Below are 16,145 nucleotides of genomic sequence, written 5' to 3'. Positions count from 1 at the left end.
GCTGTTTCAGAACTTGACGTAACTTGGTTGTTAGATTTTGCAAGTTTCTTTGGCAAGAATAGAAAGAGAATGGAAAGCCGATAATGTGCAACTTAAACTAGGTATAATTTAAATATGCCAGGTTTTATCATCTTCTGTTGATTTTATTTCACTGAGCTTTCATGTTCTGTTGCCTTAGTTTTAGCTAAAAGACACTCCTGCTTTTCCCTTAACCATGCAAATCATAATAAACTGAGTCATGGTGTAATTACTTCTGACTGTGATGTTAGTCTCTGATGCCACTACGGATTTTTTTAAGGTGCAATATGAGGTGCAACTACAATACCCTATGTCCAAACTGATGACCACAACCACCACAATAGCACATGTGCAACAAGTGCCTCCCACATCATTGCCAGTCTAAGCAACGCCCAACTTTTTTTCTTATTTCTGGCGTAATACTTTTGTGGAAACAAACTGCATCCCCTAAAACAACTCAAACACTTTGCTTGAACGTAGAGTAGATTTACAGATCGTCTCCACAGAGTCCAGCACTAGTGCTAATACGGCAAACACAGGGGCGAGCTTTACCACGGGCCTCAACGCAACAGTTAATTATGCCCAGAGCGTATCACCAGAAGCCCAGCATCTCACCTAGCCATAGTTTATCTTTCCGCTGCTAATTTGTTCCAATCAATTACCTTTGGAAAAAGGAGGCTTCCAAATTTACGGGGACAGGAAGGGGCTGTTTATTCATTCCTGCGCTTTTTTGTTTTGTGCCAATCTTTTAAATATTCCCTCAGGTTGGTTTTGTGCTGGGAGGCCTCCATTAAAAACCCATCGCTCACCACGGGGTTCAGCATGTGACAGAGAAGGGCGCCTGGACCCCCTGGAACCTCTCTCTCTGGAACCTCTTGGAACAGAGGGGAGGTTAACTGACTTAATTACAGGCTTTAAAACAGCAAACACTCATCACAGTTGAGCAGGATTACTGAGATCTGTCTGACAGCATTTTGAGTGAAGAGAAGAAACACTTTCAAGGTGGGCTATGATATCAGTGGTGACCCACATGAGGTGGACCTGAGAGCTTTGTCTTTTTTCTCTAGGTGTCAACTACAGTGACACAGAAATGCATTCACTGCTCCCTGAAATCCACACCACTGAAGCTCAACTCCAGTTAAATGACAAAATATGGACACATCCCATGGTGTATGATTACTGAATGGGTTTTCTGTGTTTATGTTTTTTTTCTGTGTCTATCCTGGAGAGCTCATCCAACAAACTTTCTGCAACTCTATTCTTGACTGTGCAGCCCTACTGTGCTGCTTTTAATTCCACCCTGAAAGATAAAACATAAGCATGTCAAAACTTGGGAAGGTAGGAGAAGACAAGCAGGGGTAAAACCTGATCCACACTGTAGCCCATGAGAGGAACTTTGGACTGATTCAGAGCTCGGAGGGAAAGAAGTGGGAGTGAAATCCTAGCTCACTCTGTGCCTGCCTCTCTTCCTCTCATCCCCTTTTCTCTGTCCCGGCCTCCCTCTGTCAGAGCGCTTCATCTTGGACTCTAGGCGCGTTTGTCTTCTCGCAGAAAAGAAATGCAAAGTAGGCTGCGCCGAAACTCTGGGAAACGCCACAGGACGTCCCTCGAGGGGGGAGAAATTAAATACGGCCACTAAGATCCACACAGTAAAGTGGCAATAAAGTATTCATTAACCCACCATTGAAGGGCTAAGCAGGAAAACAAGCAACTGAGTTAAGAAGTCAAACAGGGACTTAGAACACACAGTAACACCACGCTCTTTCATCTGAAGATTTACAAAACAATAAGAGGCTTGGAGAGCTCATGAGCATGTACATCTCGCCGAGAGAATCAAAGAAAAGGATCACAGAACAAAGTTAGCAACACCAGGGCATTACCAAATAGTTTCACAAATATTTCCCTTACTACTCATAATCCTCTCTGCTTTTATATTGCAACACATCTCCCACTGTTGGTCTGGCAGCGTGCCAGGTGGAGTGCAGGATGTAAACAGTCTCTTTTCCTCTTGTTGATTTTCATTTTCCCATCTGAGGACCTCATTTTTCACCTCCACTCTAAATTGCTGTCCTCCCTTTGGAGCGCCACAGTGGTGCTCCTCGGACCCGGACCGAGGAATCCTATAGGAAGCACGGTAAAAGGCCTGCGGGGATCCTGTGTGCGGCATTCATTGACAAAAAAGGCCTGATGCCAGTTTGACGTCCACCCCCAGGTCTCCCAGAATGTGAATGAACTTCTATGAATAAGAGGCAAACCTACACAAACACCCCTGCAGCTATAGGACCTTCACAGGGGGAAGAGTGTGTGGGCGACGCCAAACAACAACAACAACAAGGGGACTTGCATGCCAGGGTCTCCCCTTTTTCATCTCCCTCACCAATCAAGAGGACACAACACCACAGGGGGGACATTTACAAAAAAACAAGCCTATCAGGGGGTCACTGCCGGCCCCAGCCCATCCTCAATGGGTGGGATCAAGAGTCCGTCCCCACACTCTGCAATTAACACCTACTCCACCAACATGCAAAAGAGAAATCTCCAAATCAGCATTTCAAAACCACACCACAACAAAGACATCAAAGTGCATGCATTGTATTATGCCCGAGTGCTCTTATGGGTTAAACTCTTCAGTGTGTCTTCCAAACGGCCTCATTTCCCCTTACCAACGTGGAATAATGTATGACCTCATCAGTGATCGGATGAAGAGGTGGGAAGCAGGGTCTAAACATGGTGAAAGGTTTTAGGCGGGAGGTGAACTGCTGACTGCAGTTTATGAGCTGAATAGCGCACAGTTTCTGTGTTCTGCACTCCAATCTCACAGACGACTTTCTCTGTCCTAGCAGTATGGGTGACTGGTGATTGATAATGAACATTTGTTTGTCACTAAATGCGAATCTGAAGAGGTCAAATGTTGCCCTGGATTTACTTACTATCACTTTTTTTAAATTTTCTGAAACCCCAATAAAAAGTCACAGCGCAGCAGAAATAATCCAGTTTCATCACTGCGGCCAGCTGCACTGATACACAGCAACTAGAAACATCATGAATGGAGCCGGGGCTTCAGCTGAAAAAGATATTTATGGATGTATGCTCTTCTTGTACACCGCACTTTAAAAACTCTGTGTTATGACTTAAACTACATGGCAGCGATTACGTCAGCTTCACTAACATGACCTAATGTTTGCAAAACCCTTTTTTCAACATTAATCTCTATTGCTTGTTGAACAGTCTAACTAATCCTCATATGATCAAATGTAAATATAGCATATTGTTAGAAAAATAAATTGGTGAAAAGTAGCCACCTTTAAATATATTTGCAAATTTTATGGTTTGTTCTTAAGTTGGAATTTGAGCTACTTCCACTTTCACAGCATATCAGAAATAAACATTATTTTCATTCCAGTAGATTTTATATGACAGCTTGTGCTACTAGGTGCTTTTCAGATTATTTAATTTACATGCAAAACACACAAAAATCTCAAAATACTCTTGTTTTTTTAAAAATCTGTTCCACTTCAGCTAATTCCAAGAGTAAAATGCTGCCCCAGAGTCAATGAATGAGAAACAATAATCGATTTGCAATCACTTTTAATACTTAAAATATTTTTATCTTATCATGGTTACTATACATACTTTACCTGAGCACTAACTGGGTGCTATCAGTGCTTCTACTTAAATAAATGGTCTACAGTATCTTTTAGTTGTAAAACAAATCATTTCATACTGTACATAGTAAACCTATGCTTGTCCAAAGTGCTCAAGTACTTGGACCGACCTCACACACAGAGAGCTGCTATGAAAGGTAGCGGCCTGACCATCGGGAGCAATTTGGGGCCTCATTGAAACAAGCTGTCAGATATCACAGTAAATATGTTTACACAGCAAAAGCATAGAAAACATACCATTAACATTATCAGCATTTCTGTCTTGACAGTTAACAAACTGATGGTCCAGTGCAGCATTTAATCTGTACTGGCAATATGCAGTCTATGACGTCACAGTGCATTGCACCATCTCAGCTATGGTGGATTTACTGCAGGGACGAAAAAAGTGCTCATCTTAGGAGTTCCAAGTCTGCAAGAGGCATCTGAAATACTACCCCCCAGCGTCAGAGGGTGAGAAATAATGTTGAGGTTGTAGATCAGAAGGTGACAGTGGCCTTGACCTCCCGTGTCTGGGTCACTCCCTCCCACTTGACCTTCCTGAGCAACTCCTATATACTTAGCGTCTTGATATGAGGGTGATATGAGATACCTCGTGAAGAGATAACGTTAAAAGCCTGCAACTACAGACGTGGACTGATTGTACTCTTTAGGCTAGAGTGAGGTAAGCATTCAGAAGCCTTAAGTAAGGAACAAGAACGAACAAGTGATGATTTGGCTGTTTGCAGCAAAAAACGAGCCAAGTGTCTTTTTGCAGCTTACCCCGGGGAAGTTTGGGGTGGTGTGCAGGACTAAAGTCACAGACCAGGAGGTACAAGGCAGGAGAGGAAAGGGACTGTTACCTTCAAAAGCTGGTATGGCAGAACTGTGCTTTGAATATGATATGAACGTCTACATACAGCCCCGGTAGGGGGTTGGCGTTGGGGGTGGCGGGGTGAATTTGCAGAGGTTGAAGACAAGGTGGTTCAGTGTTCTGGATGAGCTGCAATGAAAAGAGTGCTTTGACAGGCTGGCTTCAAGGGAAGTGTTCAGGAGCAGATAAATGACTCAAACCTGAATACCATCCACAGTTTTAAGTCTCAAAAAGCAACGACAATTCTCTGTCTGATGATCTAAGATAACAGAAATTGGTGAGTATTAGACCGTGATAGGGATCAAGTCATCCATCTGCCCAGATGACAAGACAAAGAAGCACTTCAAAGCAGGTGCCATTCACCTGGGCAACCACTGAATTCATTTTACCTGTCTCATTATCTTACTCCCACACCTCTGTGTACAGCTTCCTGTCTTTTTTACCATGTTTCTCTTGAGTTACATTTTCCTAAAGGAAAACACACAATGCCACATTCGAAACCGTAAACCTTTTGTGAAACTTGGGCGCAGGTTGAGCTGGATCCAAGAACTTGTGTAAGCCGTCTGGACCATTATTCTCCCTGACACCTTAATCTGCCACAAGAGAAACACTGGTGCTAAGAATATACAATGTTCAGCCTCAGCAGCAGTGCAAAGACAAAGCTAGTCTGAGTCTTCAACCTGTTCATCCGGTCTCCGCTAATGCCCTGTTTTCACAAGTGAGAAAAGACATGAAGTCCCACAGGAAGTCTTAATTATGCCACCTGGAAAGAACGAGCCTAGAAGACTGGCAGGTGTGCTAGATACCAACCAGGTTACCAAGATGTCAAGGCTGGGAATGCTACATCATTATCTATTATCAGTTTCCTCAACAAAGGAAAATGTAGTACAATGACAACAAAGGGTGACTGATGGTTTTCTCCTTTGAGAAGTTTTAGGCTACTGTTGGCAGTAAAACCTTTCCCTGGCAGCTTGTTGTGATTACAGAAACTAACAAAGTACATCATCTAACCTCATTACTTGGTTTCAACATGCAAAATAATTTACGACTCCAACACATTTGTCCATACTGTGACATAACCACGTCCTCTGCTCGGTTTGAGATCTCTAGTGCTCTAAACCTGCATATTTTGGCAATTTCATAAAAAACTGGAAGAGTGTACAGTTCCATAAATAGAAAACATATGTGCAACAGATAGCTACTGGTGGAAAGAAAGAAAAAATTACAACAATATCTGGACAGTTTGGGTGGTATTTTTCAGTCTTGTGAGGAGAGTCAGGGTGGCGGCATTAGATGCAGCAACATGCCCTTGAAAGACAAGATGGAGAGACAACACTGGGTCCTCATTCATTTTGAGAGACCATCTCGGTTTCACTGGCGAGTCACCTGACTCAGAAGGCTGCTCGTCAGGTGAAACCCTGACCAAAGCGCAAACGCCCTGCTCTCGATATGACAGATCTCATACTGCAGATGCAAAAAGAGAGCGCCGCTGACACGCCAGGAATCCAAAACACCCCAGTCCCCGTGCATTTACTGTAGTTCCGATGCCAGAGAAAGTTAGCTAAGTAGTAGAAGGAAAAAGGACATTAAGGCATAAGAGTTCGATTAGAGCTGAGCTGAAATTAACAGACTATTTGGCAGCTATTTTGATATGTTATGGTTAGAGTGGAGTTATTTACCAGTTCAGGCTTCTGAAATTAGTTCAGGCTTTTCTTTACCCAATATGACCAGTAGTTAAACTGTTAATTGGTTACAGCAACCATTTTTAATTCAGTTCAACTCATCTTTGTTTCTATGGCACCAAATCACAACAACAGTCACTTCCAGGTGCTTCATATTGTAAGATCCTATCAATCAGACCCCTACCCTAAAAACAATGTTGTTTATTCTCATAAACATGAAGCAATAATTTTAAGAGTAAAATGCAACTGAAATATATCAAATCAAAAGTTTATTTATTCAAATAATAATAATAATAATAATAATAATAATAATAATAATAATAATAATAATAATAAAAAATAAACAATAATAATAATCAATATGCTTGGAAAATATGCTTCGCATAAACTGCATACCGATCAAGTAAATTTCATTTGATCAGATTCCATTAAATTAATTAATATTATACAGACCTATTGTAAAAGAAATTGTGTATGTATGTATTCAACTAACTGAAAGAAGAAGAAGAACAGTCCTTTATTGTGATTATATGTTCACACGTAAAGAAATTTAATTTGGTAATTCTCGGCACACATGAAAAGAAGCACACACACACATACATATACATATATATATATATACATACATACATACACACACACAACCAACACTATAAAACAATTGAATGCATACTATCCATATGTGCAGGTGTGAAGTATAAATATGTGCAGAAAGTCACAGATAGAATTTGGTAGAACTGAAAGTCAGCATGTTGGATATATTTTTTTGAATGAATGACCACTTGATGACAATGGGAATGAAAAATCCCCCTTTTAACAGGAAGGACACTCAATGAGGGGCAGCACAACTGGTTGTGGATGGGAGTGGTGCGTGGGGGATCAGCTGTCACCTTCATTGGTTGCCCACAATCATCAGAAGCATAAGAACAATGTTCTCTCTTAACAACTCTGCACCTGCACACACCTGCACGCACACACACACACACACATACACACACACACACACCTGCACACACACACACACTCCCTACATCCAGTAACCATATGCTGAAGAAAGAGAATCCCAGCAATGATACTACTCCCTCTTTTATCAAACCTTAGGACCACCCAAGCAGCATGTGATACTCTTTACAACCTCACAGCCATATGGCATTAGAATCAAGCAGAGGTGCCAAGCGGCTATATTCAATAACACTGAAACACAATGAGTCAATTCATGGACCATCATAAAGAAAAGCCTGTGCGCATTTAACAGCGATTGGCAGTGAGAGGATAAAACACATATTCCAGGAGGCGCAGCATCAGCGCCGGGTGGGAGGCTCAGACAGAGCTAACGGTTGGCTATGAGATGACACTGTGAACGCGAGTTTATTTGCAGAAGGAAATTGGCACTGATAGAGACGGGGCATCAGCTTACTGCTGGATTCAGGGGCAACATGCTGAAAGGAGCCAACAGACTCATCTTTTCAGGGAATATCACACGTCTGTCCCACACATATACCTGACAAGTAGAGGGGTGAGGGTGGCAGGAGCACTGTCTCCTGCAGTACTGCAGTCTATGGCCAACAGATGAATAAATTCAATTGCAAAACTTTATGACGATAAATTCTTAGCACATTTAAAAGCAATTATGCATTACAGATTACATTACTTTTCATTACGGATGTGAGTAAAACTTGAAGAAAAGAATAATTAGAACCTGCAACACATATTGATTCATTGCGAATCACATTAAAATATTATCCACAGACACAAATTCTAATGACACTGTGCTTTAAGTGAAAAGTACGCTGTTATTTTTCATCTTCAGTGCATTCCAATCAAAACAATAGACTCAGTGGTCCAGAAATAAAATGTAATCACGGTACTATCAGTCATCCACCAAATAGGGGGCAGAGTTAAGGTTGCAGGGGGGCAGAGACAGACAGATAATCGATCCCAGAGTCTGACCTCTCAGTCTGAGGCCGTTGGACGTATACCGCTGTGAAGCGTTCACTGATTACCTGTGACCAGACAAGCATTCATGCCTAAAGTTGGGTGAGGACTGCTGCAGACCAGCAGTCACATTTCATTTACGCCAACTGCTAAAAAGATTTAAATGAAGCTCAATGAAGTGAACATAAACCATGCTGTGCTCAGAAATTAGCTTGGCCAGAGAGATAAATAGATTTCAGGCTGAGCTGCATCCCATTTTAACATGAACTCAGCTTTTAATTGCTTGAGCACAAATCCCCACTTAATGTGTTTCCTCACACGTGTGAAGTTATAGGAAAACCACGCAACAGAAGTTATGTCCATAAATTAAAACAAATGTGTGAATTCTAAAGTCCTCAGCAGTGATTATAAATGAGAGACAAATTTTCCCCATAAAGTTTAAGGAGCGGCCGTTACAAATACAAATGTTTTGAAGTCATGTACACCGCAGCGGAGGATTAACACCATTTCCTGGAACATCGGGCTCAGCCTCTTTTTTCTTTAATATACACACTCTTCTCTACACCCACTCCATTAAATTAAAAGTCAGTGGTTTCCAGGCCAAGTTGGACGTTACAATTAAGTGACACTTTTGACAGCTGGATCGCAGCAGAGCACAAGTTGCTCCGGACCAAACTACACTTGCACTTAAACCACCGTCACCACTTGGCCGTTTGCGTTCAGTGGTTAACCACAGCGCCACAAATGACTTCTGTGTGGCTGCCGAGGGAGAAGAGAGTTTTACACTAAATATAACTGAGCTTAGCTGCTGTGGAGACAAGCTGAGGTCTGGGACGTGGCCAAAGTAATAGTGGTTTTCAGTGCTTTTTCAGTCATTACTCTACTGCCGTGGGTTTATATGGACTCAGGCCTCGCAAACAGTAATTAGAGATCACAGCAAAACATCAGCAGCAGCCCCAGACGACAGGGTCAGTGGTTTCGTGGCTTATGCACGCGGTCGGGCACCATTGCAATATTACTGCGAGGGTGAAATTCTACCAGTATGCTTGAAGCAAGTCAGATGTGCATCAAGAAACTGAAAGGGAAGCTGCAGGTTGTTATTACTGTCAGCAAATGCACAAGTAATAATACAAAAGATCAAAAGTTTAAACTGCATTTGTCACTGAAACAATCAATGCTGAATAAACACTTAAGGCTTCAGACTCAAACATGCACGCCGATAAGGTCACAAGTGTTAAGAGCCTGGGTTCATTCGGGCAACTAATCTATAGCTCCAAAGAAGAAAGTGACCATGGGAATGTGTTGTGTGAACAACAGCAATAACAGTTTAAACATTTACTAGACAAGTGACAGGCTGGTTGTAAAAGGCCGAGCCCAAAGTCGAAGCGATACCAAACTACTGACTTATCGAAGCAGCTACTTCCCTGCTACACTGCTTTTTACATGACAGTTTCAGATTTGATCCTCATCTGTTGTTACTCGATGGAATTAAAAGCTAAACAGAAACATAACCACCCCATAACACGGGTTGACACATACCAGAATGCCTGGCATTTAACCCCAAAGGGAAGTTTCTAACCCTCTACGCTGCCACCCACCCACCAAAACACACATGCACTCTCACCCAATATAGACTACAGACTTTCCTGTGGGGTAAAAATAGTAGCCCGCTGTTTGCCGTTCACAGGAGGGCGTGCAGATGAGAAATATGTGGCTTAATGATGAGCCAGGGTGGCTTTCTCTTACTGCCACCTGCACTGCCTGTGGCGAGCCTGTTTATTGTAGCGGAGCTGACCCACATTCTGCCGTCATCCCGGTGGCTTTGGCCTCATGCGCAGTCAGAGGGAGGAGGTGGGGGCTAGTGTGCTGTAATCCTGATGATGTTATGGCATTTAAAGGACTTTTTACTTGTACTGACGGGACAGAGTGGCATTGCTGAAGTTAAGTGTGAGAAGCTTGTTTCCAAAAGGAAAATTTGCATGGAGACTCTTGACCCCGTGCCTCTGTTTGTTCTGAGCTGACGTTTGCCGTCTGCCTTAGCAATTAAGCAGACTAAGAAAAACTTTACATTAAAAGGCTTCTTCTTCTCTCTTTTTTTCGTAATCACCGGTCACGCCCGTTATGTCAACAACTGCATTTAAAGCATTTGAAGAACACAGCACAGCCTAAGTGATGTTCTGCGATTATTTTAAGCATATGAACTCACAGCAGCCCAGATGAGGCTAAAGTTCATGTGCCCAGAGTAGCAGAGCCATTAGTATGGATTTAGATTTGGATCTACTTTATGCAGGAACTGAAACATGTTATAGCAGAAATGTGGGCCAACAGAAGCAGCATGACTTTTTCCCTCCTCCCTGGAGTGTTTTGTCCATTTAGAAAATGCCATGTTTTCTGCAACACAGCGTGATATAAGCAGAACATTTAAAAGATTTAAAAAAAAAAGAAAAAATGTAACTCTTAAAATGTTGAAACTCAGATCTTGCGTGACTTGGGAGTCTCAGAGAAAAGGGTGGAGCACATACACAATTCTGCCCATCACTTCACTAATGCACTGTATCTGGTGTTAAACGAAGACTGGTTGCTTTATTTAAGATAACTTAGCTCAAAGATGCCAGAAAGTGATTATTACAATAGACAGGTTTTCATCTCCACAGGATGCATGTCTCCATTAAAATCATTAAAACAGAAGAAAACGTGCATTACTGTGTGTTAAAAACTGTTATTGAAACCATAATTGATTCAGTCCCCAAACAGGAAGATATTTTAATATCAAAACTTTCACTGTGTAAATAAGCTACTTATCTGATAAGAGTCTATCATGCCAGTCGACTTAAAAAAAAAGTCACTTGATTAGTTGTTATGGGTTTGCTTTGTCCCCAATTTGCTCATCTGACACTGACTACAGCTTTTTGCTGTTTAAAGTGAGGAAGGCTTCTTCAGCCAGAGTTGCCCTTTCTCCTCAGCTGATAAGCCTGAACAAAGTCTACTTGCTAAGTTTATCCGTTAGACTTTTTATCCATTAGATTTTGCAAACACAAATCTTTTATCAAATGCATATGAGCAGATACATTGTTCAACTTCCCGTGTCCTCTAAGTACACTGAGAGGGTTATTTTAGCATCGCCGAACGTGTTTTCCTGCTATAAAAGCTGCACACGCGACATGGAGGAAAGGCAAAAGCAATTAGGTCCCATGATTTACTCTACCTGCTTTAATAGGGAAGTGAGGGCCTCCCAGACAGAGGTCATGGTTCTTAACCTCGCTGCTCTGCTACCAAGTTAATCAGTTTGAAACATGTGTTTAGTTCAGCACAGACAAGCAGCTTTATAGCTGCAATTTAAGATTTTTCTTCACAGGGTGACTCACTGGCATAATGATCAATAATTATGAAGTGGGACCTGAAAATTAACTCATACCCTCCTGTAGTCTCACCATAAAAGACCTGCATATTGCCCATACTTGTCTTCAAGCTGTGTTCCATTTATGCCGCCGCTCAGAGGCAAACTGCCTTCCCAAACAGCTCAAGCAAAAAACTTTACACATCATGATGCATCAGGGGAAGTGCAGCCAGCTTGCCAAGGTAAGGACTACAAGGCCCCTCTCAAAAAAGCAATTAAGGCAGAGGGAGTCATAATATTGAATGGAGAGGGGGGTGCATTCCTCTGAGAGAGGCAGTAGCAGTAGACTGTGAAATTCATATTGACTAGAGAGGCAAACATACACAGGTAAGCAGCAGTGCCCAGCTTTTTCCTTGTCAGCCAAAGAACAGCGCCTGTAGTCTGTCGCTTTCAAATATATAAGTTCAGCCATCCAAAGATGAACCTATACACAAGCTCACTGGACACAGAACAGCTTATAGAGTAAAAAAACCAACAACACGCACACAAACAATTTGCACAGTTCTCTCTAAAACAACACAGCACTAAGATGATATCTGGAAAATGAAAAAACGGCTGAACTCGGGATGTGAGCTCACTGGTGTGTTAAATCCCACTTGATTAAAGCAGGAAAACGCCTTCGACAATGAACTGTGCCAGTCCACTTAATTAAGTCAACTTGTACTACCAGGGAGCGCTGGGAAACGAAGAAAGCAAAAGCAAACAGGGGAGCTGCCGCTTGCTCCCCGAGCTTTTCTCTGGATGCTAATCAAAGGCTTGATCTGCGAGCAGGACAGGCCCCGGGGATGTCGCTCTGCTTGGCTGATCCTGGCAATTTGCTCTTGGTAATACCCTCTCTCTCACTCTGCACCCCGGAGAACCCGGAAGACCATCTCACCTAATCTGTATGGCCGATGGAACGCACAAATACAACCTCCCCCCGCCTCCCAAAGTGCATCTGCTTCACCAGAGAATAATCACATAATGGCCATGGAGTTATTACATGCTCCTTATTATCCCATCTCTCTTTGTGGCTCCAATTTAGAGATTCAGTACTAAAGAAGACTGAAGATAAAGACACTGCATTTGATTAACTAAAACAATAATCATGTATATGCTCTCAAAATGGGCGAGACGTACACATTTCTCAATATGTGCATCTGCTCCGTCACTGTTTGTGTTTGTATTTGTGCAATACAGGCCAGTGGGAGCATCTGGTGGTTATTATGATGCCTGGAGGTCTGAGGAAAGGGAGCAGCGTGCGTATGAGAGTTGCATGATTTGTTTGTGGTCTGCGCAGCGCTGCTCTGGTGATGCTCTAAGTTCTTCCTCTGAAAAACCCTCAAGAACTTATCAAAGCCACAATCACTCCAATTGCACAACTGTCATTTCATCAGTCAGCCGGTGAGCAAACTCATGGCAGAGGAAAAACCAGCACTGACTAAAACACAGGAAAGCCAGGAGTAAACCAAGAATTAGAAGCAAGAGGGAAGATGAGGGTAGAAGAGAGCAGTTCAGGTTCCCACCTTTAAAAGAGATGAAGACACGGGGCGCGGCCAGTGGCTCATTGCTCACTTGGTTCCCAAAAGCCAAGCCGCACAGTGCCAGGAGGGTGTGGACCGTCCACAGACCGTCCAGCTGCATGGTGGACCAACCTCCTGTAGCTCCAAAGGCTGCTTTTTGTTTTTTTTGTTTGTTTTTTTAAATCTGCAGGGACAAAAAGAAACACGTGAGAAGAGAAGATGCTGACTCTACTTTACACTTAAAACCAAAAAAGAATCTGCCACCGTGAGCCTGTTTTTCATTTATAATTTTATGTGACGCGTCAAATCTGTATCTCCCAAGGGCCCCATCACACTGCGAGTTTTGGGCGACACTGCACCGAGGTGCAGAGTTTACGCCCAGATTTCTGGGAGCTTCATTAAACTGATGAGTCCTAATGGAAAGGAGCCAGACTTTTAGAGACTTGCACATTGCTTCCATTTGGTAAAAATTATGTTTGTTTTTCAGAGCGCGACAAAATAATGGCAGGATCGCGCTGACTCCACTGAAGCTTTTCTTCTGCTCCTCTACACGCAACCAAAATGCATTCCTGCATCATGACACCACGCTGTAATTACTGGGTTCACCTAATGCCAGGCTATACCACAACTTCACACTTACTTAAGGAAAATAGCACAAAAATAACATTGTGATTGATGCATCTCAAATACAGGTCTTAGCTGTTGATTAAAGAAAAGGCCTGCAAGTAATGACAGCCTCAAAGCTGAACAACTAAAAAAAAGGTGGTGACATTAATTGTTGATGAAGTATAGATACCTTTAAGCAGCTGATGTTTCACACATATGTGACTGACCATAAGAAATACTCGTGTATGCAGCTACCTCTTTACCTGCAAAACTTTTCTTTTCCACCTTTGTTCCCATAAAGCCTCCCTGAGCTCACTGACCGGACACCTACAGCCTGCATATCTCCTCTCCGCACAAACCACTGACACTTCAAACATTGGACGAATTTCCACCTCAAAAGCACCTTCAGAGACCTCAACAGAGCAGAACAGTCTTCAGACTGGTTGGCTGAAGCGAATTTATGAGTAAAAGCAGCTGTTTAAACCTCGGCTGTTTACAATTTGTAAACCATCCAGTTGTTTATTCTAAGAGAGAGGCCAACTCCTTCGCACAAGCGCATGAAATCAAACAAGGCACCGCTCACAGATGACACCGAGGATTGCGAAAGACACACCGTACCATGAAGTAAAAAATACAAATATGTATGTCATAGACAGTGATATGAAATATTAATACAAAAGTTTACAAAAACAAAAAACAAAAAAACAAAAACCCTTTTAGTCATGGAAACATCATATTAGTCCAAATAGCTTAAAAGAAGAAAAGGTCTCAGCTTCTTCACAGTTTATTAACTGACATGTGTTGAACAAATGTAATGCAATCATTAAAACTTACAGACGGAAACCAGTAAAATCTGGATGGACAGGGCTCAGTGGCTACAGCGCTGCTTTAATCCAGCAGACAAGAAAATAACCATCTGCATTTGCTGCCGATTAAAAACATTTTTTAAAACATTTCACAGTTACCGTGACACAGGGAAATTCCTCAGTGTTGTATTGTATGTAAAAATAAATAAAACACTATACAACTTTATTCACGTGCATGTATGAATGTGTTCTTCGGCAATGAATAATAATAATAAAACAAATTTCATGCAAAAATGTTGAATGTTGCTGAAACACGCTGAAATGTGTGTAACAGACTGGCAGTCTTGGCTACACATGGACGACAGAACTGTAAACAGTCTGGTGCGGTATTAGAGCGCACGGTAAACTGCACAGCTATTAAATAAACAGTGATAATGATTCGCGCTGGAATTGATTTTCCGATCAAAAGAAATTAATAATGATCATAATTTGCTGTTTCTGTTTCATTGTTTCAAAAAGAAAATGAGAGAGTCGGTAAGGCGTGGTGCCAATCATAAATTCAAGTATTTGACAAAAAAAAAGCGCGATCCTGTATGCAGGTAACATGTTGCGTGATATTCATAATAAGGAAATAAAGTGTAAAATAAATACATAGATACATAATCACAAAGGAACAGTCCATACAGGCTTACCTCACGGGTCTCCGGATATAAGTTCAGCCTTGCAAGTCATTGAACAAACCAATTCCAACAGATCGATCACTCTCTCTCTCTCTCTCTCTCTCTCTCTCTCCAAGTTGAAAGCAGTAATAACAATAGAAAATCCCGGCGCGGCTTTCTGGTCGAACCCCGTTCAGGAGTGGGGTGGAGGTGGGGTGGGGGCACTTTGTACCTGTGCGCACTGCGTGTCTATTGGCCCCGGAGTTGTCAGTGAACACAATGAGAAAAATTACAGTTGCGCGAAAATAAAAAGGGAGAAAATGTTCCTAACTGAACCTTGTGCGAGTCGATTGGATGCTGTCGTCGCACGACTACAATCAACATCTCGTGGGGGGGAAGCCGCTCGATACAAGAAAAGTCCCCGCGGTGTCCAGACGCGTAGCGTGTGCTCCGTCGGAAAGTTGGGCGCTCCTGACTGTAGGGAAGCAGGGCGCTAGCAGGTGGATGCAGAGGCCCATTTGCCTTAAACACACCCACAGGGCGGGCAGCGACAAGCCGAGCCGCCCATCAGTGAGCCTGCCAGCCTGGGGGGGGGACGACGGACGTGATTTACTACCTTATCATACCACAGTCAGAGAATAGACTTTATACTGTGCTCTGGTCTCGCGTAGCTGACTGAAAGTGTATTTGTATCACCATTTCATCATGGAACATTTATTATTACACAGAGATCAAAGCAGAAAGTTTTAGGATCATCCCCTTGTGACGATTTTATCAGGGGTTCACACCTTATTTAAACAAGATCAGGATTAACGCACTAACAGAGACAAAGTGTTCTGCGCCAGGTCCCACTGTCTGCCGGTCTTTATTTGTTAACTATGGGCTTTCAGTGGTCTTATGACAGTGTAATAAGTCATCAGTCTTTTTTTTTAATAATTAGTTATTTTCTACTTTGTCTGTAAAACAAAGTAGAAAATAACGATTAGGGTCCTTTTTATAGATATACGGTCATACAATGAGACAGC

General features: G+C 42.3%; 1 protein-coding gene across 9 annotated transcripts in view; it reads right to left on the bottom strand.

Annotated features, from left to right (window-relative positions):
- Nucleotides 1-15,602, bottom strand: part of sema3fb (sema domain, immunoglobulin domain (Ig), short basic domain, secreted, (semaphorin) 3Fb) — a 59,336-nt gene extending 43,734 nt beyond the window's left edge. For all 9 annotated transcript variants that reach the window (XM_085405748.1, XM_085405750.1, XM_085405744.1 and 6 more), the window contains exons 1-2: nt 15,154-15,602; nt 13,053-13,233 (exon numbers count right to left, since the gene is read on the bottom strand). In XM_085405748.1, coding sequence (XP_085261874.1) covers nt 13,053-13,170 — 118 coding nt within the window. In that variant the 5' untranslated portion in view covers nt 13,171-13,233; nt 15,154-15,602. The remainder of the gene's footprint in view (nt 1-13,052; nt 13,234-15,153) is intronic.
- Between the last annotated feature and the right edge of the window lie 543 nt (nt 15,603-16,145).

This window comes from Rhamphochromis longiceps, linkage group LG5, assembly GCF_057381845.1.
Source record: "Rhamphochromis longiceps isolate RC_006_pf linkage group LG5, R_longiceps_female_GT1.1, whole genome shotgun sequence".
NCBI lineage: Eukaryota > Metazoa > Chordata > Actinopteri > Cichliformes > Cichlidae > Rhamphochromis > Rhamphochromis longiceps.
This window is presented reverse-complemented; position numbering and strand designations above follow the sequence as displayed.